General features: G+C 37.4%; 18 protein-coding genes across 18 annotated transcripts; 9 read left to right on the top strand and 9 right to left on the bottom strand.

Annotated features, from left to right (window-relative positions):
• Positions 1–14: 14 nt before the first annotated feature.
• NEPG_00596 (AGC/PKC protein kinase) lies at positions 15–2460 on the bottom strand (the record flags this gene model as incomplete). Its single annotated transcript, XM_013202973.1, has 1 exon — positions 15–2460. The coding sequence occupies one exon, from the start codon at positions 2458–2460 to the stop codon at positions 22–24; it is 2439 nt and encodes an 812-aa protein (XP_013058427.1). The 3' UTR covers positions 15–21.
• Positions 2461–2484: 24 nt separating this feature from the next.
• NEPG_00595 (uncharacterized protein) lies at positions 2485–3639 on the top strand (the record flags this gene model as incomplete). Its single annotated transcript, XM_013202972.1, has 1 exon — positions 2485–3639. One exon carries the CDS (start codon positions 2485–2487, stop codon positions 3571–3573), a length of 1089 nt encoding a protein of 362 aa, XP_013058426.1. The 3' UTR covers positions 3574–3639.
• A 116-nt stretch (positions 3640–3755) lies between these two features.
• On the top strand, positions 3756–4345 carry NEPG_00594 (uncharacterized protein; the record flags this gene model as incomplete). The annotated part of the gene is made up of 1 exon (XM_013202971.1): positions 3756–4345. The coding sequence occupies one exon, from the start codon at positions 3756–3758 to the stop codon at positions 4275–4277; it is 522 nt and encodes a 173-aa protein (XP_013058425.1). The 3' UTR covers positions 4278–4345.
• A 96-nt stretch (positions 4346–4441) lies between these two features.
• On the top strand, positions 4442–7454 carry NEPG_00593 (uncharacterized protein). Its single transcript, XM_013202970.1, has one exon. The coding sequence runs from the start codon at positions 4577–4579 to the stop codon at positions 7418–7420; it is 2844 nt and encodes a 947-aa protein (XP_013058424.1). The 5' UTR covers positions 4442–4576; the 3' UTR covers positions 7421–7454.
• A 699-nt stretch (positions 7455–8153) lies between these two features.
• Positions 8154–9766, bottom strand: NEPG_00592 (uncharacterized protein; the record flags this gene model as incomplete). Its single annotated transcript, XM_013202969.1, has 1 exon — positions 8154–9766. The coding sequence occupies one exon, from the start codon at positions 9764–9766 to the stop codon at positions 8225–8227; it is 1542 nt and encodes a 513-aa protein (XP_013058423.1). The 3' UTR covers positions 8154–8224.
• Positions 9767–10189: 423 nt separating this feature from the next.
• On the bottom strand, positions 10190–11039 carry NEPG_00591 (uncharacterized protein). Its single transcript, XM_013202968.1, has one exon. It carries the CDS (start codon positions 10989–10991, stop codon positions 10287–10289), a length of 705 nt encoding a protein of 234 aa, XP_013058422.1. The 5' UTR covers positions 10992–11039; the 3' UTR covers positions 10190–10286.
• NEPG_00590 (uncharacterized protein) lies at positions 11039–11677 on the bottom strand (the record flags this gene model as incomplete). The annotated part of the gene is made up of 1 exon (XM_013202967.1): positions 11039–11677. The coding sequence occupies one exon, from the start codon at positions 11675–11677 to the stop codon at positions 11051–11053; it is 627 nt and encodes a 208-aa protein (XP_013058421.1). The 3' UTR covers positions 11039–11050.
• A 29-nt stretch (positions 11678–11706) lies between these two features.
• On the top strand, positions 11707–12201 carry NEPG_00589 (uncharacterized protein; the record flags this gene model as incomplete). Its single annotated transcript, XM_013202966.1, has 1 exon — positions 11707–12201. The coding sequence occupies one exon, from the start codon at positions 11707–11709 to the stop codon at positions 12199–12201; it is 495 nt and encodes a 164-aa protein (XP_013058420.1).
• A 182-nt stretch (positions 12202–12383) lies between these two features.
• On the top strand, positions 12384–12929 carry NEPG_00588 (uncharacterized protein; the record flags this gene model as incomplete). The annotated part of the gene is made up of 1 exon (XM_013202965.1): positions 12384–12929. One exon carries the CDS (start codon positions 12384–12386, stop codon positions 12927–12929), a length of 546 nt encoding a protein of 181 aa, XP_013058419.1.
• Positions 12930–13341: 412 nt separating this feature from the next.
• NEPG_00587 (uncharacterized protein) lies at positions 13342–14616 on the bottom strand (the record flags this gene model as incomplete). Its single annotated transcript, XM_013202964.1, has 1 exon — positions 13342–14616. One exon carries the CDS (start codon positions 14614–14616, stop codon positions 13423–13425), a length of 1194 nt encoding a protein of 397 aa, XP_013058418.1. The 3' UTR covers positions 13342–13422.
• Positions 14617–14724: 108 nt separating this feature from the next.
• On the top strand, positions 14725–15518 carry NEPG_00586 (uncharacterized protein; the record flags this gene model as incomplete). Its single annotated transcript, XM_013202963.1, has 1 exon — positions 14725–15518. The coding sequence occupies one exon, from the start codon at positions 14725–14727 to the stop codon at positions 15508–15510; it is 786 nt and encodes a 261-aa protein (XP_013058417.1). The 3' UTR covers positions 15511–15518.
• Positions 15519–16104: 586 nt separating this feature from the next.
• Positions 16105–16713, top strand: NEPG_00585 (uncharacterized protein; the record flags this gene model as incomplete). The annotated part of the gene is made up of 1 exon (XM_013202962.1): positions 16105–16713. The coding sequence occupies one exon, from the start codon at positions 16105–16107 to the stop codon at positions 16711–16713; it is 609 nt and encodes a 202-aa protein (XP_013058416.1).
• Positions 16714–16789: 76 nt separating this feature from the next.
• Positions 16790–17333, top strand: NEPG_00584 (uncharacterized protein; the record flags this gene model as incomplete). Its single annotated transcript, XM_013202961.1, has 1 exon — positions 16790–17333. The coding sequence occupies one exon, from the start codon at positions 16790–16792 to the stop codon at positions 17261–17263; it is 474 nt and encodes a 157-aa protein (XP_013058415.1). The 3' UTR covers positions 17264–17333.
• A 127-nt stretch (positions 17334–17460) lies between these two features.
• Positions 17461–17835, top strand: NEPG_00583 (uncharacterized protein; the record flags this gene model as incomplete). Its single annotated transcript, XM_013202960.1, has 1 exon — positions 17461–17835. One exon carries the CDS (start codon positions 17461–17463, stop codon positions 17833–17835), a length of 375 nt encoding a protein of 124 aa, XP_013058414.1.
• Positions 17826–19587, bottom strand: NEPG_00582 (uncharacterized protein). Its single transcript, XM_013202959.1, has one exon. It carries the CDS (start codon positions 19579–19581, stop codon positions 17851–17853), a length of 1731 nt encoding a protein of 576 aa, XP_013058413.1. The 5' UTR covers positions 19582–19587; the 3' UTR covers positions 17826–17850.
• Positions 19588–19984: 397 nt separating this feature from the next.
• Positions 19985–21059, bottom strand: NEPG_00581 (uncharacterized protein; the record flags this gene model as incomplete). Its single annotated transcript, XM_013202958.1, has 1 exon — positions 19985–21059. One exon carries the CDS (start codon positions 21057–21059, stop codon positions 20277–20279), a length of 783 nt encoding a protein of 260 aa, XP_013058412.1. The 3' UTR covers positions 19985–20276.
• A 162-nt stretch (positions 21060–21221) lies between these two features.
• NEPG_00580 (uncharacterized protein) lies at positions 21222–21440 on the bottom strand (the record flags this gene model as incomplete). The annotated part of the gene is made up of 1 exon (XM_013202957.1): positions 21222–21440. The coding sequence occupies one exon, from the start codon at positions 21438–21440 to the stop codon at positions 21222–21224; it is 219 nt and encodes a 72-aa protein (XP_013058411.1).
• A 39-nt stretch (positions 21441–21479) lies between these two features.
• On the bottom strand, positions 21480–22665 carry NEPG_00579 (chromatin assembly factor 1 subunit; the record flags this gene model as incomplete). The annotated part of the gene is made up of 1 exon (XM_013202956.1): positions 21480–22665. The coding sequence occupies one exon, from the start codon at positions 22663–22665 to the stop codon at positions 21493–21495; it is 1173 nt and encodes a 390-aa protein (XP_013058410.1). The 3' UTR covers positions 21480–21492.
• Positions 22666–22739: the final 74 nt, after the last annotated feature.

Below are 22739 nucleotides of genomic sequence, written 5' to 3'. Positions count from 1 at the left end.
AATAGAAGATTTTTATTCGCATTAGAAGTTCTCAAAGTACATGTCCATTGCAGAGTCTACTTCTTCACCAGGGCTCAGCTCAGGATCTTGGCTGGTGACTGCACTGTCAAAGTTTGAGCACATACTATTATCTAACTTAGGCACCCATTCAACCGGCAGCTTTTGCTTTTCCATTTCTTCCCAGTCAATGTTTTTGAAGTACTCATGGTTTTTAATGTCTGCGCTGGAGTGTGCACCAAGCCGCTTTTCTGGGTCTTTTTCTAGCAAGCCCAGAATAAATGACCTAGCAGGCTCTGAAATAAGTTCAATGCTAGCAGGCGGTTCATTTTGGATTGCATTCTTTATTTTCTTAAGACTTGCTCCAGAAAAGGGCGGCGACTTAAGAATAAGCTGGTATGCTAGCACTCCAAGACTCCACCAGTCAACTGCACACGTATAGTGCTCATCAATCATTTCGGGTGCAATTGTAGGAATACTTCCACACAATGTATGCGCTATCCCATTATGCGCACCAATCGAGCAGAGACTCAGGTTTGTTAGCTTTATATACCCATTTTCAGAGAACATTACATTCTCCAGTCTAAGATCCCTATATATAATGTTTTCTGAATGCAGCCACTCTATCGCCAGCACTAGCCCTGCCAGAATCATCTGAATTTCATTTGCAGATATTGTGCGATTCTGTAAGTGGAAGTACAGATCACCGCCAGGTACAAATTCAGTTATGAAAAATACGTAGGTTTTTGTCTGGAAATACCCCTTTATATGTAGAAGAAACGGGTTTTTTGATGCTTTTGCAATTTCCAAGCAGGTCCGCTGTGTCTCAACTAAGTTTTGGCAATTTTTGTCTATTATTGTCTTCTTCTTAATTGCTTTAAGCCCCACTGGTTTGCCATTCCATTCGCAGAGATAAACCTTTGCAAACCCTTCCACACACACAGGAGATATAAATTTAAACTGATCAAGAGATATTTTTTCAGACTTTTTCTTGTGCCGCTTTGGCATATATGATATTAACCCGATCAGGAGGTCCAGTGTTATTCCACACGAATGAAATAGCATTTTTCTACAGGAAGTATGGTAGGTATTCTCGCACACGCTGCACACCAAGGCCATGGCAAGCATACCTATCCGCTCGCCGCAGTGACAGCACCAAGTTGCACCAAGCATTTTCTCCTGCTGAACAGAGTGCTCTACACTATAACGCTTAGTGGGGCAGACCTCTGGCTCTTCATCGCTGCTTGAGCACTCCATTGAGGAATTTTCTGTGCTTTCCTCTTCTTCGGATTCTGTATTATGATTTTTATTCTTCTTCTTTTTATTTGCCTTGTCTGATGAATGCCCGGACTTTTTTGGCTTTTCTTTTATTTCAATTGCAGCAGAAATAATTCTTATCCGCTCCTGTTTTATTTTTTGTAATTTCTCTTCTAGCTCCTTCTTCTCTGATTCCATCTCTTCCTTTTTCTTGAACTCATTGCACACGAAGAAAATTAAATGCGTACACTTCATATGGCAGGTAAACTTGCACATATCGCACCTGTAATATAGTTCTACATCACTGGTTTCTTCATTGCTCCCACACACACCACAGCGATACACAGAAATGCTTTCTATCTTTCTTAGAAGATGCTCTGCTACCCTTTTAGTCAGCACATTTTCTAGTGCTCGGTGTATTGTATTTGACTCTAAAATACACTTTCCAAACGAAATTGATAGAGTGCTTTTATCTTTAATACTGTAGTAAAAGTTCTTTACGCCTATATCCTCTGCATCTGCTAGGTCTTCTATGGGAAAGAATATATTTCCTATAATCACATCATCTTGAGTCTTTACAACAATTTCCATTCTGTATATATTCTTGAAATCAATGCTTATTGATTTACTTTCTTCTATTTCTCGCTGTGCGATCTCTCCTACTAGCACGTCATCTGTGTATATCATAATGGATATTCCTTTGTGTAATGGATTTCTGTCATTTATACCAACAATTGACAAGTGTGCTTTTCCAGAATATTTCTTTATCTTAAACGATTCTATTAACTCACTGCTCTCTCCTATAATATTTGGATTGTAATTCTTGTCTGTTACAAATGCATCTGACAATAGCCTTTTTATTAGCAGAATCTCTCTTTCTAAGAAGTACAAAACTCTTTGTATTTTATCCACTGTTTGCTCTATTTCTGGCGTGTCTTTATCCTGCAGAATGACATTGTATCCCTCTAAAAGCCTTCTATCCTGTGTTATTCTTTGCATAATTACTTTTGCTCTGGATATATCTCTTGTCTCCCAGCACTCCAGAATGCTCTGTGATTCTGTCTGTTTCCCTGAAAGGAATGGGTTTGAGTCTTTTAATTGTTCAATTTGATATCTAGCTGCCTCGGCCTCAGCTTCAGATAAGCTTGGCAGTAGTTCTGTAAGTTTTTTAATTATATTCACTGTATTTGGAAGCCTGTCTGTCATATATAATTTCTTTGTTTATTTTTTATGCAGGCATCTCAGTATATAAGGCAATTATCTATAAAACTAAAACAATATCTAAAACAATGTGAGGAAAGGGAGAAGTTTGACCCTGAGCAGGCCAGACAGGTGGTGTTGGACAATCTAGTACCAATATCTACCGCAGCACTAAAAAGCGAAAAAGCCTCTCTCCCAGTCCCACCATCAGATGTTATTGCTGTAGAAGATCCGTATATATACGTATTGATTGTGGAATACCTGTGCGGCCAGAATGACGTAGATACTGCTCGCATTTTATTAGAAGAGTTTAGCGAGATGTACCCTGTTGAGAGTCCAAAAGAAGCTGTAAGTATCCCTCAAATATACAATCCATGGATGGATGAGCTGGGTGCCATTGCACCATGTGTCATTACAAAGAAGTCTCTAAAATACAAGCATATAACAGACATAAAGAAAAAATGTAAACAAATAATTAACTCGCATAGAGAAGTAGAAGCACCGATAGATCCAATTACAAAGCTCTACACAATTGTGGAGGGTGCATTGAAAGAAATGAATAAGTGGAGTACCTGGAATGCCCAGAAAAAGGATATTTATCAGCAGTCCATTATTGAGATTAAAAAGTGGTTCATAGAAGAGAACGGAACCATTCTGTACTTTGATGGGCAGGTAGGCCATGTATACTCAAAACAGACAGTGCAGTATGAAGAAATAAAAAGCATACTAAGCCTGCTGGTCATTCCCACACATCATAGTGAGGTTAAAAGATTGGTTCATGCAAAAAGGACAATGCCAACAAAGAATGCAATAACCTTAGAAACATTCTACTACATTGGTAAAAAAATGGAGATGATAAATGTAACTCCGTATGATACTGAAATAGAGGTTGAGTCGGCAGTTCCATACATTCTTTCTTTCCACTCGACGTTTTTCTGCCCAATTCTTCGAACTGAGTGCTCTTTTGATAACACGCCATGCGTTCTTACCTGTGGCCACATAATAAGTGTGAAGGCAGTTGAGAAGATTGCTTCATTCAAAGGAGTAATTTTTAAGTGCCCGTACTGCCCAAAGGATGTAAATGTTAAAGATGTTTTTAAGATAAAAATGATAATATAGGTGCAATAAATCTGCTATTCCATATTATTTGTAAATAATTTTTAAATGCAACAAGTGCAGTAACCCGAAATTAAATTCTCCTTTCTGGTAAATAAATTTAATTGGACACAGGAGCCAGTGGCAAAATGATAAAGGCAAGGAGTGAATAGGGGAAGTATATACAAAGAAAATATTTAGTGTGTATGAACCCCGAAAATATACGACACGTAGTTATAATAATTAGCATTTTGTTGTTCGGATACTTTAATGCCTCTCTGGCCGTAGAAAGGCAAATAGAAGCTGATTTAGAAGAGTATAAAGAAGTCATAAACAGATACACAGACACCCGAATAGATGCCATGCATTCTCACATTATAGATCTAATGAAGAGATTTAATCAAACAAAAACAGAAGGTCACTTTAGCGCAATTCCAGAAAGCATTAAAAACTCCTGGGATCTTCTAGAAATGTTCTCACAGAGTCCAACAAGTGAAATAAAAGAAATCCTAAGCGAGCTGCGCAGCACATTAACTTCCATGGAAAATATACTAGATCTCAGTGAGCTAGAAGAAAGCTCGTCTCAGAGCGTTGACTTGGCCTATGAAACAATTCGTAATGTGGGAGATGACATGCACGAGCTTATTCAGTTCTATTTAATAATAGACATAAACATAAATAGAATGGAAAGCTTTATTATTCAAGCAAAAGAGAAAAGCACCCTATAAAGGCACCACTTAAACATACCCAGCGGCATTGCATACTATGTGTAGCTTGCCTTTTATACAAATAAATTCATGGTTTTCAAAATATGTTATTTTTATAGATATTTTAAGCAGTCCCTACTAAATTTAGAATATTTTTTATTTTAGAGAATTATATTTTTTTACGGGTTAATTATATGGTATAAAGTGACTTAAGATATCACCCAGATGAAGCTAAGGTTTTATTGCAATTGAATCTAAAAGATTCATTTATTATGAAGAAATATTAAAGCGCAGGTCTTGAAATAAAATTATTTTGCTTTATGAAGAAACACAAGAAACCCGAAATTGAAACAAGATGGAAAATGAGTGAGTTAAAATTGGTAAAAGACCATATAATTGATGATAAAGACGGCGGGCAGCTGTGTATAAAACAAAAAAGTGTATTGAGTCCAATGCTGGCATACTTAATAAAAACGAGCAGATTAATGTATAATATGCGGTTTTGTTCGCCCGGAATAAAAAATAATAAGCCAGTGCAGGAAAATACACCCTTTTATATGTCTTTAGATTCTTTTTATCATGGGAAAGATGCGCCAGATTTTTTAACAAATCAGGATAGTAAGTTTTTATATATAAAAGAATATCACACAGTCCTTTTGCAGCTGTTTCCATCATTGGATGGCCATCTATCCATATTCACGCATAAAGAAGACTCGTTTTATATGCTAATTAGTAGCAAATTAACGTCAGAGCAAAGGTATAAACTTTTTGCATCTTTATTACTGCTTTCTGAGGGAATAGAAGTGCCGTTGATATTTGAATATGTCAAAGACCAAGTAAATCTGATTTTAAAAAGACTTGATACCGGCGGCGAGCACTTTAGAATTAACATGAGTATATTAGAAGACAGCTCTGGAAAGCGCCCAGGTAATAAAGAGAACTGTAAAAAAGCAACAAAATATGAAGAGGCAATGAATGTAATTAATTTTTTTATAAAGAATAAAAACAATACAATCCTACAATTTAAAGGGCTTATACGGCCAAGGATGGGAGCAATTATACCAGAATTTAATTTTGATACAGGTGATTTTTTGAGCAGTCCAAAATTTCTTATACATACATACATCTATGAATATATTACCACAGCCCAAGATGCTATTTGTTTTTGCCATGCAACGTTTGCCCTTCTATGTGAGTATATAGAGAATATAGAATACACTTATGATAACCATGCTAAAAATGTGTTTTGTGAGTATTTTATTCTAGCTAGACTTCGAAATAATGAGCGCAACTATTTTGGCTATTTATGCCAAATCAATAAAGTGATTAGAAAAAACAAGACGCTCCCTTTTTCAGAGAGCCTGCATCCACAAGCAATCAAGAGTCCAAAATGCCATATCAGAAGTTTAAAAAGTTTAAGGCGCATAGTATTGGACTCTCTTGATATAAATGTAAAAGAAAGTATGCCTTTTAATCTGAACTCTGCTGTTTATAGGCTTCCTGAGTTTATTAATAGCACAGAGACAATTATACTTTCGCTATTTTGCTGCTTTGCATATGATCAGAATAGGCAGATCTATACAACAAAACACATGAAGCACGCGTCTTCTGACCTAAAGAGCTTTTTTGATAAGTATAAGTACATGTTTGAGAGAACATCTTATGCAGTGCACTCTGATTGGAATAAAGTAGTTGCAGATCTAAACAACAAAGACATATTCTATATCAGACCAAATAGAAACCAAATAGAGCCAGGCCTATTAAATATTCTCCGAGTCATTACAGAGATTGCTGGTATATATAAGCAAGAAAAGAAAAAAATAGATGCGCTACAAAAATGGGCAGAAAGTAGGGGGAAAGACTATAGCCAGAAACTATGCGAACGCGTGCTTGGTTACATACAGAATTTGTTCAAAGCACTCTCAGTAAATAAAAACATAACTCTGCCAAGCGCATGTATAACATACTGCAGCGTAAAAGAAAACCGATGTGATATGTTTGGGTTTATACGAATAGGATATAAATATAATGAGATTTATAAAACCCTAAGAATTATTGTTCAGATGCCATACATTCAGTGCATAGGCACAGTCACATCTGTGCTTTATCATACACAGGCATCATTTGAGGCATCAGAAGACACTTCTCTATCAAGCAATGATAAGAGGATTTTAAACTCTATTATATTGTTTTCTAGTTATAATGTAATGTTTGATTGTCTACTTGGCCATTATAGCTGCTTTGTAATGAACCAATGCACGCACACTACAGAGACTTTGCTTGAGCGCATTAAAGAATTGCCAGCAATGAATTTTTATACGTATAAAGAGATAACCCCTAATACATTCCTTCTTGATCCCCAGCTCTACGACCCTATCTATAGCCTAAATCTGGCCCGGCAATTATTGATACATGCTGTGATATTGCGCCTAAATTCTGGCCACTCTCTTATTATATTCCTTTCGAATCTTCTAGAAAACATACTATTTGGAAATGAGCATCTTGAACTAAGAGTATTTACTCTTCTTAAACTATTTGAAGAGTACAAAAGCTACCTTCCAGATATACATACTAGCTACCAGACACTTAACAAAAAAATATTTTCAGAGTTTGAGGTAATAGAGGTGTTCACCTATATAACAAACATCGATTTACCATTTCTTCTTCAGAAAATTATAAATGCCTATATAGTCATGTGCGAAGACTGCACTCTAGGTGGATTAAGCATTGTTTTGTGGTATATCCCATCCAAAACTCAATTTAGACTACTTAATTGTTTAACAAAGAGGGGTTTGAGTATAGAATACATTCTTTCAATTATTAATTCTGTAAAAAACTCAAAAATGTGCTATTTAAAGAAGGCCGAAACAGTGTGCTTTATCAACACGTTCTTATTGGAAGTTATTGGTATAGCATGCCAAAACAAAGATTGGTTTAATTTTATTATAAAAGATTGCTATAATCTAATCAACTTTAACCAAAATATTATTTTACACTGTACCTTGCCAGCCTCGTTAGAATCCATATTAAACATAGTAAATGCGCTTAAGTCCATGAAAGATGACCTATGCCGGTATGATAATAAAGAAGACAATCAAAACTTCTACCACATACTAAACATGTATGAAACAAGCTTGATTCAGATCACAGCAAATCTTCGATGATAAATGTAAGCATCCTGTTAATAAAATTCCCAAACATATTATAATTTTATAGTATGAATAGTTAAAACACGCCCGAATGTACATCCATTCTATGGCCGTTTCAGTGCTTTTTTTCCCATTTCCTATTTACATCTTTTCTTTACATCAATTTTTCTTTCTATTGTTATTGCTTTATAATTAGAAGTTCTCTTATTTACACCACTATATTCCTTATTTTATCATAATAATTTTGTTAATTGCCTTGTTTTCTACGTGCATATTTCTCTGGGTTTATTCTGTTTTCTTTTCTACTTAATAAATACAATGTATTTGTCTTAGAAAGTCTGTACGATTTGTTTTAATATATTTTTGTATTTTTATTCTTTTAGTATGCCTCAAAAAAATAAATATGTACTTTTTACATAGAAATGTAAATACTTTATGTTTAATTTTCTATTCTAATTATAATAAACTGCCTTTTATTAAAATATACGAACAATAACCCAAAACACCCCAACAGAGGACTAACATATAAACAGGAACAATATAAGTGGGCACATCTTAATAAATGCAGAAAAAAGAACAGAAGAGTTTAAACAATCTGAGCTATGAAATATATTAAAGTACATCAATTTTTATTAGAGATTTGCTAGAAATAGCATAAAATTCTCAATACTAAGATAAACACATGCCGTATAATTATGTAGAAGATTCAGAGAATAAACACATTAAATCTTATTATTTATTTTGTATTTTTATTTAACTTTTATTACTTTCTGCCTACACAGTATCTTCTATTTTTATCGCTGAATGGTACAACAGTCATTAGTAGGCCCCCTTCTCAAACCCACAGGCATCGCAGAGTGTTCGAGTAGGTGCATTCACTAGTGTACATACATTGCACGTCCAGGAACTGCTTTCTTTGCACTCCTTTGCAATATCTACAAGCTCTTCTAGTCTTCCATTTAGAACACAGTCTTTAAACCGCTCTGTGTCCTTGTTTACCACACACTCTATAAGCTCATCAGAAAGAATGTTCATATCTGCCAGCTCTAAGAGCACTTCTATGTCTGAAACAGCAGCTAGGCTAATTAAGCATACAGAGTCATCAGACAACCGTCGTTGAAAGTGTTTTTTCAGCTTGCTTACTCCCATACCTCGCTTAAACGGCGTTTTCTCTGTCTTTATGTAGAAAACACTTTTGTTCTGCGTAAGACCGTGTGTTGGCCGCACCGCCAAATACTCAACAGGTATTCTACTTCCAGTGTGTGACCCTTCTTTGTCCCTCCATATCATATCTACGGACTTGGCAGACATTTCTTGCCGATTAACCGACGCATGTAGAACTCCATCTAGGGACAACTCCATGCCCAGATGAGTGACCATGCACTCAACAATTTCTGATGATGTGGGCGTGCCGCTAAGTATTAAAGTCACAAATTTAGACCCCTTTCTTTCCTGAGCAGCCCACTCTGCAAACCTGTTTTGCATATTCGCAATAAAATCTATCTCCAACGCGCTAATGTATGGCATTGGCTCTTTTGTGATCCTTGTATAAACCATCCCAACTATCTCCATCTGCAGTAAATTTAGCACTCTATTTAATGATTCATCCGTTCCTAAAAGTATTTTATCATTTGGATCAATAATAAATCCATCTAGAAGGCCCTTTTGAGTAGGAGTGATTCTTGCAAAAACCTCAGCCTTCCGGCCCTTAGGTACATCTGGGTACTCTGAATATCTTCCTATTAACAGATGCACAGACTGTGTGTTTTTTTCCTTTTGCTCAATAAGAATCTGCTCAATAATAGCTCTGTCGTGTACTTCAATGTGATCTATTGGCCGGAATGGCTGCTGACCCAAAGATATTTCTTTGGGCATGCACTTATTGCACCGGTGCTCTGGCCGATGAGTTCGACAGGCAGGTGGCAGGTGCGTTTCAATTAGAAGAACCTTCTCTTTCGATGCAAGGTACTCTTCGTATGCCCCCTGCGAAATAAATCGCCGCTCCTTAAACTGCTCAGATACCCAGGAATCCTCGCTCATGCAATTACTGCACATTCCAGAGGGGCCATGCGAGCACTCGCTAGATTTTTGTGTTTGTGAAGGCTCGCTGGGCGTTTGTGCTTGTGCAGGCAAAGGAGCTTCTTCTTCTGGCTTGACTATCTCATACTCAGCAGTAAGCATTTCTCCATTCTCTAGATTGTTATCCCCCACACTTCCTTCTATATTCTTTCCATTATGCAAAATGTTCACACACGGGGCATTTACTCTTTTGCTTACTTCTTCCATTATTTGTGCAATTGTTGTGGCCTGCTCCACCTCAATTCGCATGGTTCTGTCTCTTCCTTGGACTCGAATAATCATAAAAAAATAGTAAACAAACTCAATGTATTTAAAACTCCCCACAACCCTCAAATACTCTTTAGTGCATCGCCTGGATAATAACTGCTAAAAGAACAAAAAGTGCAATAAGTTAGATCGACAGCATAAATTAGTATACATCTAATAATATCACTAGTATAGGAGTAATACGCGCGATTTATGTTTAATCTCGGCTATTTCAAGCCATTTAAACTTATCTACCTATACACCGCATGATTATCTCAGAGCATTTTATATACTCTAAAATAAATCTAATCCACAAAAATCATTCCACTATTTGGGATATATTTTCTTTAGACACCATTTAACCCGAAATGTCCACGATCGCTAATACAAAATTTTGAAAAGATTAGAATATTTAAATTCACAAGCAAATAGAAACTGCCAATTTATTAAATTCTCACAGGCATCTATCATCACTTACTACTAAAGTAGAACAGATCAGTCGTCCTAAAACACCCAAAATATATGTATTTAACTAGTCGCAATTCTATTTATACCACTACTTTTTGCCTTTTTTAGGATTTGCCACTTTTTCTTCAAGTCTTTCAATCATTTGGTTATACCGATTTTTTCTTTCTTCGGCTCTTTTTTCTAAATCCTTAGCAAGCAGTTCTGCTGCAGCTTTTTCTTTCTCTCTTTTCTGCTGCCTCTTTGTGTTTGCCATAAGAGGTTTGGCTTTGGCATACCCAGGATACTCCTCCACCTTCTTCTCTTTTATATGCTCATTAATGATTCTTCTATACCTCTCTTCCTGCTCATCTTCTCCCAATAAAAGAGCATCAATGACCTTTGCCATGCGCCCCTTGTGCTTTTTATAGAGAGAAATCAGCTCATCTTTCTCTTCCTGCGATCCTTCATAGATAGATCTAAACCTTTCAAACATATCTTTTGTGATTATATCTCTATCTGAGTCGGTTTTTTCTGTAAGCAGCTCGTATGCCTGGTTTAGCTGAATAAACTTCTCTTCTGATCCTCCTGGCCTGTCCGGATGCATTTTCATTGACAGCTGCCTGTACCTCTTGCGTATCTCTTCATGGCTGCTTTCTACAGTGCACCCAAGTATCTCTGCTGCCTTCTCTCTTTTCATATAAAAATTCTCTTGTACGCCATATGAATATACATCCATAATTTTCGAGAATTTCCAGTATATAGTTAACATGTGAATAAAGCCAGCAAAGACGTCAGCAAACCTATTGCCACACATGAATTTATTCGCTGCATGTGGCTATCTATTGATATATCATACTAAATCATCACATATGTTTATTTGTTTTTTTTCTCTTGCAGTTCTGGTTCCTCGTCTATTTCTTCATCCCACCCATATAGAGGAACAAAGCTTTCTAGTATACCGCACTCTGCATACAGATTTGGGAAAAGCCAGAATGATCTTCTACATACCAGAAGGACAGCAAGATAAATAACAGCCCGGATAATCGTTATAGAAATAAGGAATATAACAATTCCTATCATAGCATAGAACAAATACCCAGTTGCCATTTTTACACTGCGTGGCCATATAGGGAACATTGCTAGAATCAGTGCAGCAAGGAACACCGCCATGCTCAGAAGATACATTGCTGTTTTAGACCCCTCTTTTATCCATATATACTCGTGATTTATATTGAATTCATATGAAATGTCAAGTATATGCTGGTCATCTACTGGGCGGACTCGCACTATATAGTGGTTGTCAAGAAGAATAGACATAACTTCTTTAGCCTCTGAAGCAAGCAGCCCCTTCTTGCTCATAAGATGATTTACAGCGTGCGATCCTTTAAATATAGAGATTCTTTTCATTTTATTCAGAATCGATTCGGTTGTTTCAATATCCCGAAGACTTTTCTCTGCATAGTTTACTGTAAAGTGTCTTGGCGTGGCTACCTCTGCCATTATTTGTTTTAGAAAAAGAATTAATTAATATGCAAATAAGTGTACATAATGAATGCTGTCTCAGAATTCTATCTACTCTTAATATTCTTAAGTGCACACCACTTCAGAAAATAGAGCTAGAAAACATTCTTTCTGAGTTGAACAGACTAATTGCCATAGCAACAACAAAGCAGGAGATTCCAGAAGTAAAAATAGAAAGAGTTGATGAAAGAAACTACATAATTAATAACACACACATTAGAGACCAAGATGGAAGAATCGAAATAGAAAAAACAGATATTTTATTACTACAGCCGCATTTTACAGAAAATCCAATAGGAGCAATAGAAGACGCAGTAGATTATGTAAAAATATTATACGAGAATAGAATATGCATTGCATGCTTAAGAAAAGCAAGTACAATGACACTTGCAATGCCATTGATAGTTAGAAAAGCGAATGACAGAGTATTTGTATACCATACTGAGTGTATAGAAGATGGGCAGGAAGCAAATATCTATCTTGTTACACAAGAAACGGCCTAAAATCTGAAGCATACAAAAATAGGTTTAACTAAGAATATCAGAGAATTATTCCTAGATACGCCAAATATTTAGATTAGAAGTATTTTTACAGACATTTGGGTTATAGAGAACAATTCGAAGCATTGCCAACATGCCATAACAAATAAAGAAAAAGGAACAAAACAGTTCCTTGTTTATTTCGCATGGGATTTATAGTTTCTAGGTTATACAAAGGACAGTCCTTCTTTATTCTTATACTTAAGGCAGGGTTGGCCCAAGATACAACTGTAGTGGACGAGTTTTTCTTCCCTTTTCTATCGGGGTTTAAGACTGTCTATATGTACAAAAACGAGTGCATATCATACAAAAAGCTGAGGGCAAAGGGAAGGACTGCCTCAATAATTGAAATGCACGACACAGACCATTTACACCTTTTCTGGGACTGTATAGCAGGAATGCACTACGTAGTCTACTTTATCCACTCGCTTTCAAACGAAAACGCGCTTGCTGTTATTGGACAAATAAAGAGTGTGCGGGATGTAAATCAAGGTGCATCACTTCTGCTTGTTATTATGCAGAATAAAATAGAACAAGATGAGTACGAGCTGTTTAAAAAAAGCCTGCAAAAGAGTCTAGAGGGTGCAACATACAAAATAATAGATAACACACTCTCTACTCTGGATAGGCCATCAAATGTTATAGATGACCTATTTCACGGAGTAATGTGGGAAACAAACCCAGTTGATTGAATAATTAGTACTGTTTATTTTGCAGTATAGCAACCCCAGCAACACTAGAATATTTAATTTAAATCACCACAAATTCTCTCTGTTATTCTATATATAGCTGTAATAATTGTTGGTTGCAGTGATTGCGCGTAGAGCCAATAAACCAGAGATATTATTGGATTCTTTCCTGGTTAATAAGCGAAGCGCATGGTGCTGTTATGTTTATCCCAAGAACACTTCTTATAATTCGATTATATATCCAGAAATAAAGTGTTAATAATATTTAACTAAATATATATTTAAAGAAGAGTTTTTATTTAGAAATTAGAATTCTTTAAATATAAAATTCTACAGTCATGTGATGCAATAAAGAAAAAATTAAAAAAAGTGAGCTATGCATGATTTATTAAAAATAAAATATTATTTATGCCTTACAAAAAATAAAACTCTTTTATACTAGGTTGTTGTGTGAAGGTGCCAGGATGAGTGCATATATTTATTTATAATAAAACTCTTATGGATTATGTAAATTTTCTATATAACATATCTCATTTACCCTGTATGCTATAATATATCCAGAAGCAGAGTGCGGAGGAATGAATAGAGAACCATTGTCTGGCCATATATAACAACCAGGCTTGGTTATAACGCAAGCAACATTGCCGACAGAGTCTACTATATTAATTGAACCGCTGTAGAGAGATATAATAGCTAGGGCATCAGACTCTGTATTAAATGGATCATTTAGCAGCATATATCCGTATTCAGGGATTCTCCCAACAAGTACATCTACAATATCTTCAGATTTTATAAGATTGATTTCCATCGGCAGTATAGTTATTGTACTAGAAGGATCCTCTACTGGCTCATCTAGTGATGTGTAGACGCAGTTCAGTCTGGGCTTCCACTTAAGGCTAGAGAGTGTGCTCTCCATCTGCTTAGTACTGTAGTTTGCACTGCCGCATCCTAGATCTATTAAGCCAGTTTGATTCGGCTTGGAAATTTCCATACTACATTTATCATTGAATACCCAGTATCTAAAAGGCTTATAATCTAGAAGGATGCTTTCTGGATTATACTCTTTGGCTCTTAGCCATCCCGTCAAAGCAAGTCTTTCACCACTAGTCATGATTTCAACCTCGTGGTATGACTTACCAGATACCTCAAATATCACTAATCGATTAGCTATAGGTTTTACTCGCTTTGCAACAGTGCGCCCATCAGGCTCATAGAGGACAAGTGCTCCATTCTTTTGCTCTGTGCTATGCTCTGTCTCCTTTAATAAAATAGACTCTGTGGAGGCATCTTCTGTAGTGGGATCGTTTAAGTAAAAAGAAAACGCCAAAACACGGCCACTCACACAATCATCGTGCGGAAGAAGAAAGTCTCCTGCTCGGTAGACAGAGGAAAACAAGTCCATTTGTTCGTTCTCCACCTTTTTATTAATATTCTTAAGATCAGTGTTCATTCCTAATCTTAGAAATTTAAGAAATGGCTGAAATCGTACGTCGTTTTTTAGCTCATTTGTTTGGTAGAAATGAAATAAGTCCGTGTGTTTCTTAAAGAACTCGCTGCTTCTGGCCTCTTTCACCACATTATCAAAGATGTCTTTAGGCAGAAAGTTGTCTACCACGCGATGATAGAATGGGGCGGTAAAATGTGTGCCCCTTTCTTTAGGGGTATCTCCTAATCCGTTTTTCTTCTCCATTCAGAAATAAAAAATTTCTATTGGCCGGTGAAGTATAAACTGATTTGCTAGTTTCCGGGGGATAAAAGAAGGAGAAAAAGTATAAATATAATCGAAACAAAGACCATCATGCCAATACAAGGAGGAGAATTAAACTATAACAAAGAAGAAAACAAGAAGCCAGCAGACGACAAGTCAAAGGCCGAAGACAAGTCTAAAGTAGACGACAAATCTAAAGCAGAAGACAAGTCAAAGACCGATGATAAGTCAAAGACTGACGACAAGTCTAAAGTAGACGACAAGTCAAAGATTGACGACTCAAAGCTCTCTAAGGGCAGCGCATCTGGCGCAGGAATATCATCTGCAACTGAAAAGAAGATAGACTCGCTTTTGCCTAAAACACAGCCTACTAAGCCAACAACGGAAAAGCTAGAGTCTAGCAAGCTATCAGATGCCCCAAAACCAGGAATTGGCTCAAATGCTACTAAGCCAGGTGAAAATAAGATGCCTAGTGCTCCTCCCAAAACCAGCACAACTGGTGCTGCTGCAGGAGCAATGGGCATAGGAGGGGCAACAAAGCTATCCAGTAGCAATGCACCCAATTCATCTAGACCCGCAGGATCTACTTCTATGGGAAACGGAGGAGCCAGCACCAACCCAGCCGCACCTGGTGCCAGAAAACCGGTAGAGCCATCAAACGGACCTACAACTGGCTCAAATCCAACTGGTGCTGCTGCATCATCGTTGTCTGGTAGTGCACCAAGAAACTCACAGGGGTCTATGAACAGAGACACATCTGGGTCTATTCCTGAGGAAGACGAGCCCAACGCTTTCGTAAAGTTCTTTAGATCAATTAAAAATGCAATTATGGGATTCTGCTGTCAAACTGAAGACAGCATAAGACACGTTGCTTAATAAAGAGTCATATTCAACTTCGGGCCATTTTTATAAAACTTCTATTTATCTATTATATAATAGTGCAATACAAACATGTGCATAAAACAGATAGTCTAAAGAAAAGCAATTCTATAGCCTAATATCTTTACATATAGTGGTATATAAACACTAACAGACTGTATTTCAAGATGTTTTTAGTAAAGTAGTCCCATACAATCCAAAATCTATTTGAAATAGTATTTTCCTCTGCGTACTCTATGTTTACATGCTAATTAAAATGTATCTGCTGCCTATAAACAATCTTATCATGATTTTTAGACACATTTCATACCAGCTCACTCATATAATAAATAAAATGCCAATTTATGTGCTCGGATTATATTCTCTGGGTATGAAGCATTATTAAACATAGAGCGTGTACATACTCATTATATGGCTGAATGTAGATTATACTAATTATAGACACTTAGAGTGTGCTATGTGCCAGGGCCTTTCTTATGGCCATTGCATGAATATAAGTTTAGTATTTCTGCTTAATTTTTAACTATTTAAGTTTAAGTGATTATTATGCGCACAATAAACTGTTTTAACCAAAAAAAAATTATTATGCGCATGCGAATTCTGAGCATTTCTATAATTACTCTATTTTTTCCACTATATACACTAAGAATGAACAGCAAAGAGACCAAAGAAATAAATGCATCTAGCTTTTACAGTATTAAAGACGTGGCAATTGATGGAAGTGAAGTGGACTTCACAAGATTTAAAGGGGAGGTATCTCTTATAGTAAATACTGCATGCACCTGCGGGCTAGCAAAGGAGGGATTTGAAACAATTAGAAAGCTGCAAGAGGAGTTTAAAGATCTTAATGTTCTTTTATTTCCAAGTGCATTCAGCAAGATAATTAACCAGGAGAAAAATACACCGAAAGAAATACTGCAGGAAATAAAGAAAGCTAATATAACTGTGGGTGGCCGAGTAGTTGTATTTAATAAGAGAGTGATTGATAGCTCAAAGGGTATATTTGACTGGCTCACTAGAAACTATGAGAAAACAGGATGGCTTAACATAAAAGCAATTAAATGGAATTTTACCATGTTTGTCGTGGATAGGACAGGAACAAAGGTAGTACGGCATGACCCGCTGGCAGCAAAGTATCCAGAGGTTAAGAAAACAATTGAGAAGTTTTATACTACGGAATTGCCCAATAGCTCCAAATGATCAGTGATATAATCCAGAAAAACTAGCCAATAAATGAATAATATACGGGTATAAATTGAATGAAACTTTCTCCTGCATGGAGAACCAAAGAAAGAATACAGAAAGCAAATCTAATAATACCGAGAATGAATCAATAAATAAGTCAGAAAGTAAATCTAATAAGACCGAGAATGAATCAATAAATAAATCTGAGAATCAACATGAAGATCTATCAAAGCATGAGAAGGAAATGCATGAAAAGGCGCAGAGCCAAGTAGAAAGTGCAACAACAAAAGTTACTAACTTTTTCCAAGTGCTAACTGCAAAGATAAAAGGAGGAGCAGAAGGTGCTCGTTCTGGATTCTATAAATCAATGAATAAAGAAGAAGCGCAAGAATTACAAAATACTGATAAGAGCAGTGACAAGTTTGAAAGCACCAATACAAAGAGTAAATCAGAGTCTAGCTCTACCAAGAACAACTCACAGAGCACGGAGAAGAGCAGTGATAAATCAGAGTCAAGCTCCAATAAGAACAGCTCAGAGTCTAGCTCTAATAAGAATCGTTCTTAGCGCTGAAATAAGAGGATGTGAACAGAGTTTTTAGCTTGATCTGCACAGAACTTGGCTGTATAGCCCGAAATATTTCTCTGTTCAACCTATGCTTTTCTTTATCTTAAATAAAAGTTTATTACAACTTGGCCTATTTATAATTATTATATCTTAATTTATTAATAAAGCTTAAACCGTTTTGTATTTTGAAAAAATAAATGATATGGAAAGTGCAGATTCTGTCTAGAAACACTGGCGAGGGCTGGACACACTTAAATACTAATAATTCCCTGGAAATAAGAGTTGCCCTCAGAAGAAATACAGTACGAATATACTTGAAATTCTTCCGGTGCAGGGAAACTGTGGAAACAGTTAAAATATCAAATAGCACAGTAGAAATACAGCAGAAGTACTCATCGCTGGGAATATTTACGAACAACAGGAAAATCCAACTAAAGTTTGCTTCTGAGCAGGAAACACTTACTCTTCTAAACAAAATAGTATACGCGCAGCTGATGTACACGCTTAGAAGAGGGCTCCATGCAATCACAAGAAAGCATAAAAACCCTGGCACATATCAGACTAAATTATAAATACGGTGTAAATATTTACTTATCTATTTCTGCACTGTTAATCCTCTGTGACAGAATCAATCCTACATCGGAATGGCTGTGCGAGTAGCCATCATCGCATACAAAGGGATAGTCTTCAGTGCATGCGCACTTAAGCCACTTATGAACCAACGATGTCTCTAAAGGCTCTAGAATACTCTGCTCTTCTTCACACTGCGACAGTCGCTGTTCGATCTCTTCTGCAGGAAGGACCCCTTCTAATTTCTTCTGCAGATCTATCTTCTTCATTTGAACTAATAAAATATACTCCTCGATGGTTCCCATAAGAAACAGCCTGTGAATTATCACAGGCATTGTCTGTCCAAGCCTCCAAATACGCGCCATGGCCTGCAAGTCATTCGCTGGATTCCAATCCGAATCAATTATTATCATGCGAGTAGACTTAACTAGCGTAAGACCTTCTGCTCCGCACTTTGCCGAAAGAATAATTACCTTCTGCCCGCTTGCTTGGAAAGAAGAGAGCGCTTCCTCCCTCTGCGTAATCTTCATTTCTCCATGAAATGAGGATACATCTCTTGGTGCAATTGGCACTTCTCTATTCACTGCTAGTGATTTAATAGAACTTTCTGCCTTCTTAATCACTTCAATATATCTGGAAATAATGACAAGTGAGTGCCTTTCTTTAAGTATACTCTTAGCAAGCGTAAGGAAAACATTCCATTTACTTGGCGAGGTGCATGTTTTAATTCTTAGCCTTTGGATATCTTGAATTCCCGCCTTCGATGCAATGCTGGCATAAAACGATTTGTACGCTGCATATTCTTTGTTCTTTATGATCCAAATAATCTCATCCTTCTGCGGCAGTTTAAGACTTGTTCTTTCTATTTTTCTTCTAAGAACTGCATCGTTTGCTATATTTGACAGTTCTTTTATTCCTTTTGCATGCTCTGCTCTCCCATCTACTAATGCCAGAAGGGTTTTATACTCTTGCAGTGTGTTCTGAAAGGGGGTCCCTGTCAGTAAAAGCTTCTTGCTCCCCATCTTCTTCAGCGCCTGTAGAGCCTGCGATGTACTGGTTCTTAGCCGGTGCGCCTCATCGCAGATTACTAACTGAAATTTGTACTTATCTGTGTCAAGCGTGGCAAGCTTCTCATAGCTCACCAGGAGAACATTCTCAAACCCAGTGTACTTGTTCGGATGCTTTATTGCCCCATTGAACACTCGAAGAGAGCCTGCCCATTTTTTTATTTCCTTCTCCCATACGCCAACAAGCGAACATGGAGAAACAACCAAGACAAGCCCGCCGGCCCTGCAGAATATTCTGGCAATGGCAACCGCCTGGAAAGTCTTTCCCAACCCCATCTCATCAGCTAAAAGAGCACCATTTGCAGACCTCAGCCGCTCAAACATAAACTGCACGCCCTCTATCTGATAATCTTTGAAGAATCGCAGGTGTGATGGCTCAATATACGCCCGATTCGTAAATATTAGAGAGCCTGCTGGCGGCGGAGGCACCTGTACTTTTCGATTCACAGGCCTGGAAATAGCCGGAGCTTCCTGCGCTCGAATTGTAGTCTCTTTTATTTCCTTTGTTACGTCGGTGGAAACAAGATACATTGACCCTTCAAACTCCGTCTGGGCCGTTTGCATCACTCTATCCATGGGAATGCCTGCACTAGAGAACAGCGTATACGCACTTCCTGTTCTTTTTAGGGCGCCCATTGTGATAGGCTCCTGTATACCCTTTCGCTTATAAATGCATTGCATTGGCCTTTTTAAGATTTGCAACTTTTATATCCAAATAATTTAAAATTCCAAGTTATAATTAGGCATTTTAAAGAGCAGCTCTGGTTGGAGCAGGCAGAGGGCCAATTGCTAGAGGACAGTTTAATATACAGTTCATCACTCGTGTATATATTATATAAGGATAGAACAGAAAAATTGTCTAACTAGATTACCTGATTATGTCTACACCTCCATAAACAGTTAGAAACTGTAAATAAAGATAGATAAAACATCTGGATATAATCCGAATCTCAGATCTATATGAAATATTAATATTTAAATTATAGAAATAAGAAAACAAATGATTACAGAAATATTATTTTAATAGAAACCTCAGAGTGTTGCATATGCATAGCACAAAATATATTTTACTATAAATTAGTCTGTGAATCTGCTGCTAGGACATATACCAACGTATCTGTTGTAAATATTAGAACTTTCTATATTATTTGTGATTTCTTACCTGTATTTCGGGGTATGCGCATTTACAATGGTAATAGGAGTCTATTAGCTCGTAATAGACAGATGCATACTGCATAGAAATATACACAGATACTTCAAGCATTCTTCTGCGCAGTGTGAGTTGTGTTTCTCTCGCATTGATGCGGGTTAGGCACTTGTTTGTGCGCTGAAAGGAAGGGGGGTAATAATGCTTTATGTAGTAAATACTATATTTATTATACGGTCTTAGCGAATATCCATACGTGCAGAAGAGCACCTCCTATGCCACCAACGAATTGTCCGACCCAGTACACCCATACATCTCTCCACACGCCAGAGAACAGTGTACCTGGCAGAGTGATTGCAGGGTTAAACACACCACCACTAGAGCCAATACCCAGAAGAGACAAGAACCCCAGAGTAAACCCAATTGCAATGGGGGCAAATGCTGATCTGTTTGGTGCCTGTGAGGTGACTACGCGCAACTTATCATTGTCCTCAACCTCATCTGGCACCTCAATCTTTACCTGAGTGGGGGGATTGAACACATTGATGGCCACAGAAAATGCAACATACGTAAGTATACCTGTAAGAATTATCTCTGTTAAAATTGCATTTCCTATGCTGGCATTTGGGCCCAGAGTTGACCGAGTGTACCCAAGCAGCTCAGATGATGATCCTGGCTTTGTAAGCAGCATTACTGCAGATCCAAGCATGGCACCGCACGCCTGCATAATTATATACCCGAGCCCCATGAAAATAGGCAGCTTTCCTGTGACTATCGCAGCAAGAGTAATTGCTGGATTAAAGTGTGCTATGGTTATGTCCATAAATGCATAAATAATTGCAACACTGGTTAGTGCAATTGTTAGTGTAACAGCAATATTTGCTACTCCATCTGCACACGGCGTGATATTCACACCAGTGACTACAGAGTACACTGCAAAGGCAAACAGCGCAGTGCATAGCCCTTCTGCTAGGAATGATTGTAATACTATCCAGTTAAATGTAAGGCCCATATTGTTTACTATTTAAAATGTATTTATATATGTAAAAATAAATATATCCAGAAGGATAGTAAATAAATAGAGGAATCCCTTGATCAGGAAATTATAAAAACAAATAAATATACTCATACAATTACCTTTTCTATGCTCGGTCTATTCAATATAAAGTGCCTTCTAAATTACATCCAACCAAAAATTCATTATACTCATTATTCTATGCGAAATAGCAATGTGTCTTGTAATTATGACATATGAAATATTTAATTGATTCTCTGTTTCACTAAGATATAAAGCATGCACAGACATTTCTATATATTTGCTGAAATGTGTTAAAGAATATTTTACAATACAAAGAGTTATAGATATTTTGCTAGTGATCATGGAATATAGCATACATAAAGAATATAAACAGTTGAATTTTAAGATATTTTGGTATTTAATAGATTTACTGGTGATCGCTCTCCTCTGCTTCATTATCACCTGCAATTAAAGAAGATACCTGCCATACCTGGAGAATATTGTCATTTGCCACACTGGCAATCTCCCAGGGCTCGTGTGGATTCCATGAGATATCGCACACTGCGTCTGTATGACCGCCGTGGATGAAAAGCAGCTCTGGCGGGCCGTCTTCTTTGTCTTCCTCTGACTGCTCCTGGCCTACCTTAGACAGGTCCCACAGCCGCACTCTTCTATCTGATCCGCACGAAGCCAGCACAGTCTCATAGTGGGGTGACCATTCAACTTGTGTAACATCTCCTCCGTGTCCTAAAAGTGTGTATATAGGGGCTGCATCGTTCCTTATGTCCCATATAGTAAGTGCTCCCTCCTTAGTACCCGTGGCAAGCCATGACGCATTCTCTGGGGAGAACTGCACGCTAAGTGTCTCTCCCGTGGCAAGAAGCTTTTTCTCTCCTGTTCTTTTGTCTACCAGATGTGTGCCGGTCTTGTCCATCCCTAGTGCAAGTATACCTCCATCATTTGAAATTGCGATGTCATTTATCTCCTCACTCTCTTCTATCTTATTAATCGGCTCTGTCCCTGCATTAAGATTATATACACACACCATTCCATCGTATCCTGCACTGCAAAGCTCACCTTCAACCACAGGATTCCACGCCAGACCAAATCCTCCCTTTGTATGCCCACTAAAGACTATATCTGGCACTGCTTCCTTCCCAAAGGATGGATGCTTCGTGTAGTCATAAATGTGCACCTCTGGGTTGTCGTACTTCACTGCAATTAGGTTGTTGTTGGTGGGCATGTACCTGGCCCTGTTCACTTCATGCTGCATAGGTATCTTCTGGGTTATTCTTACCTTTGACTCACCAAGACCGTACCCTCCGTCATCTAAAGAGCGCACTGCTTCATCCCCTACCGTGTCCGGAAGAGTAACTGACATTATCTGCAAGTACTCATCCTCCTGCCCAGATGTCTGTGTGGAAAGAAGCAGTCGCTGCATTGTGGTGTCTGTCTCTTCATTTCTGACTGCATCAGGAAACCACTGCACAGTAAGAGATGGCCAAGTGAGTGCATGGGATAGCAGCATGTCATAGAGATATGGCACATTCTTTCTCCATGTTTTAAATTCTTCGCATATGGTTATTTCTTCTGGATCCATTTTCTTTTTGAATTGATATTTTAATTCTAGAATATATTTATAGTTCTGGAATTTTCCATATATATAATAGCAAA

The sequence above is a fragment of the Nematocida parisii genome (genome assembly GCF_000250985.1).
Source record: "Nematocida parisii ERTm1 unplaced genomic scaffold supercont1.1, whole genome shotgun sequence".
Lineage (NCBI taxonomy): Eukaryota > Fungi > Microsporidia > Nematocida > Nematocida parisii.
The sequence above is the reverse complement of the archived record's forward strand: the minus strand, read 5'-3'. Positions and strand labels throughout refer to the sequence as shown.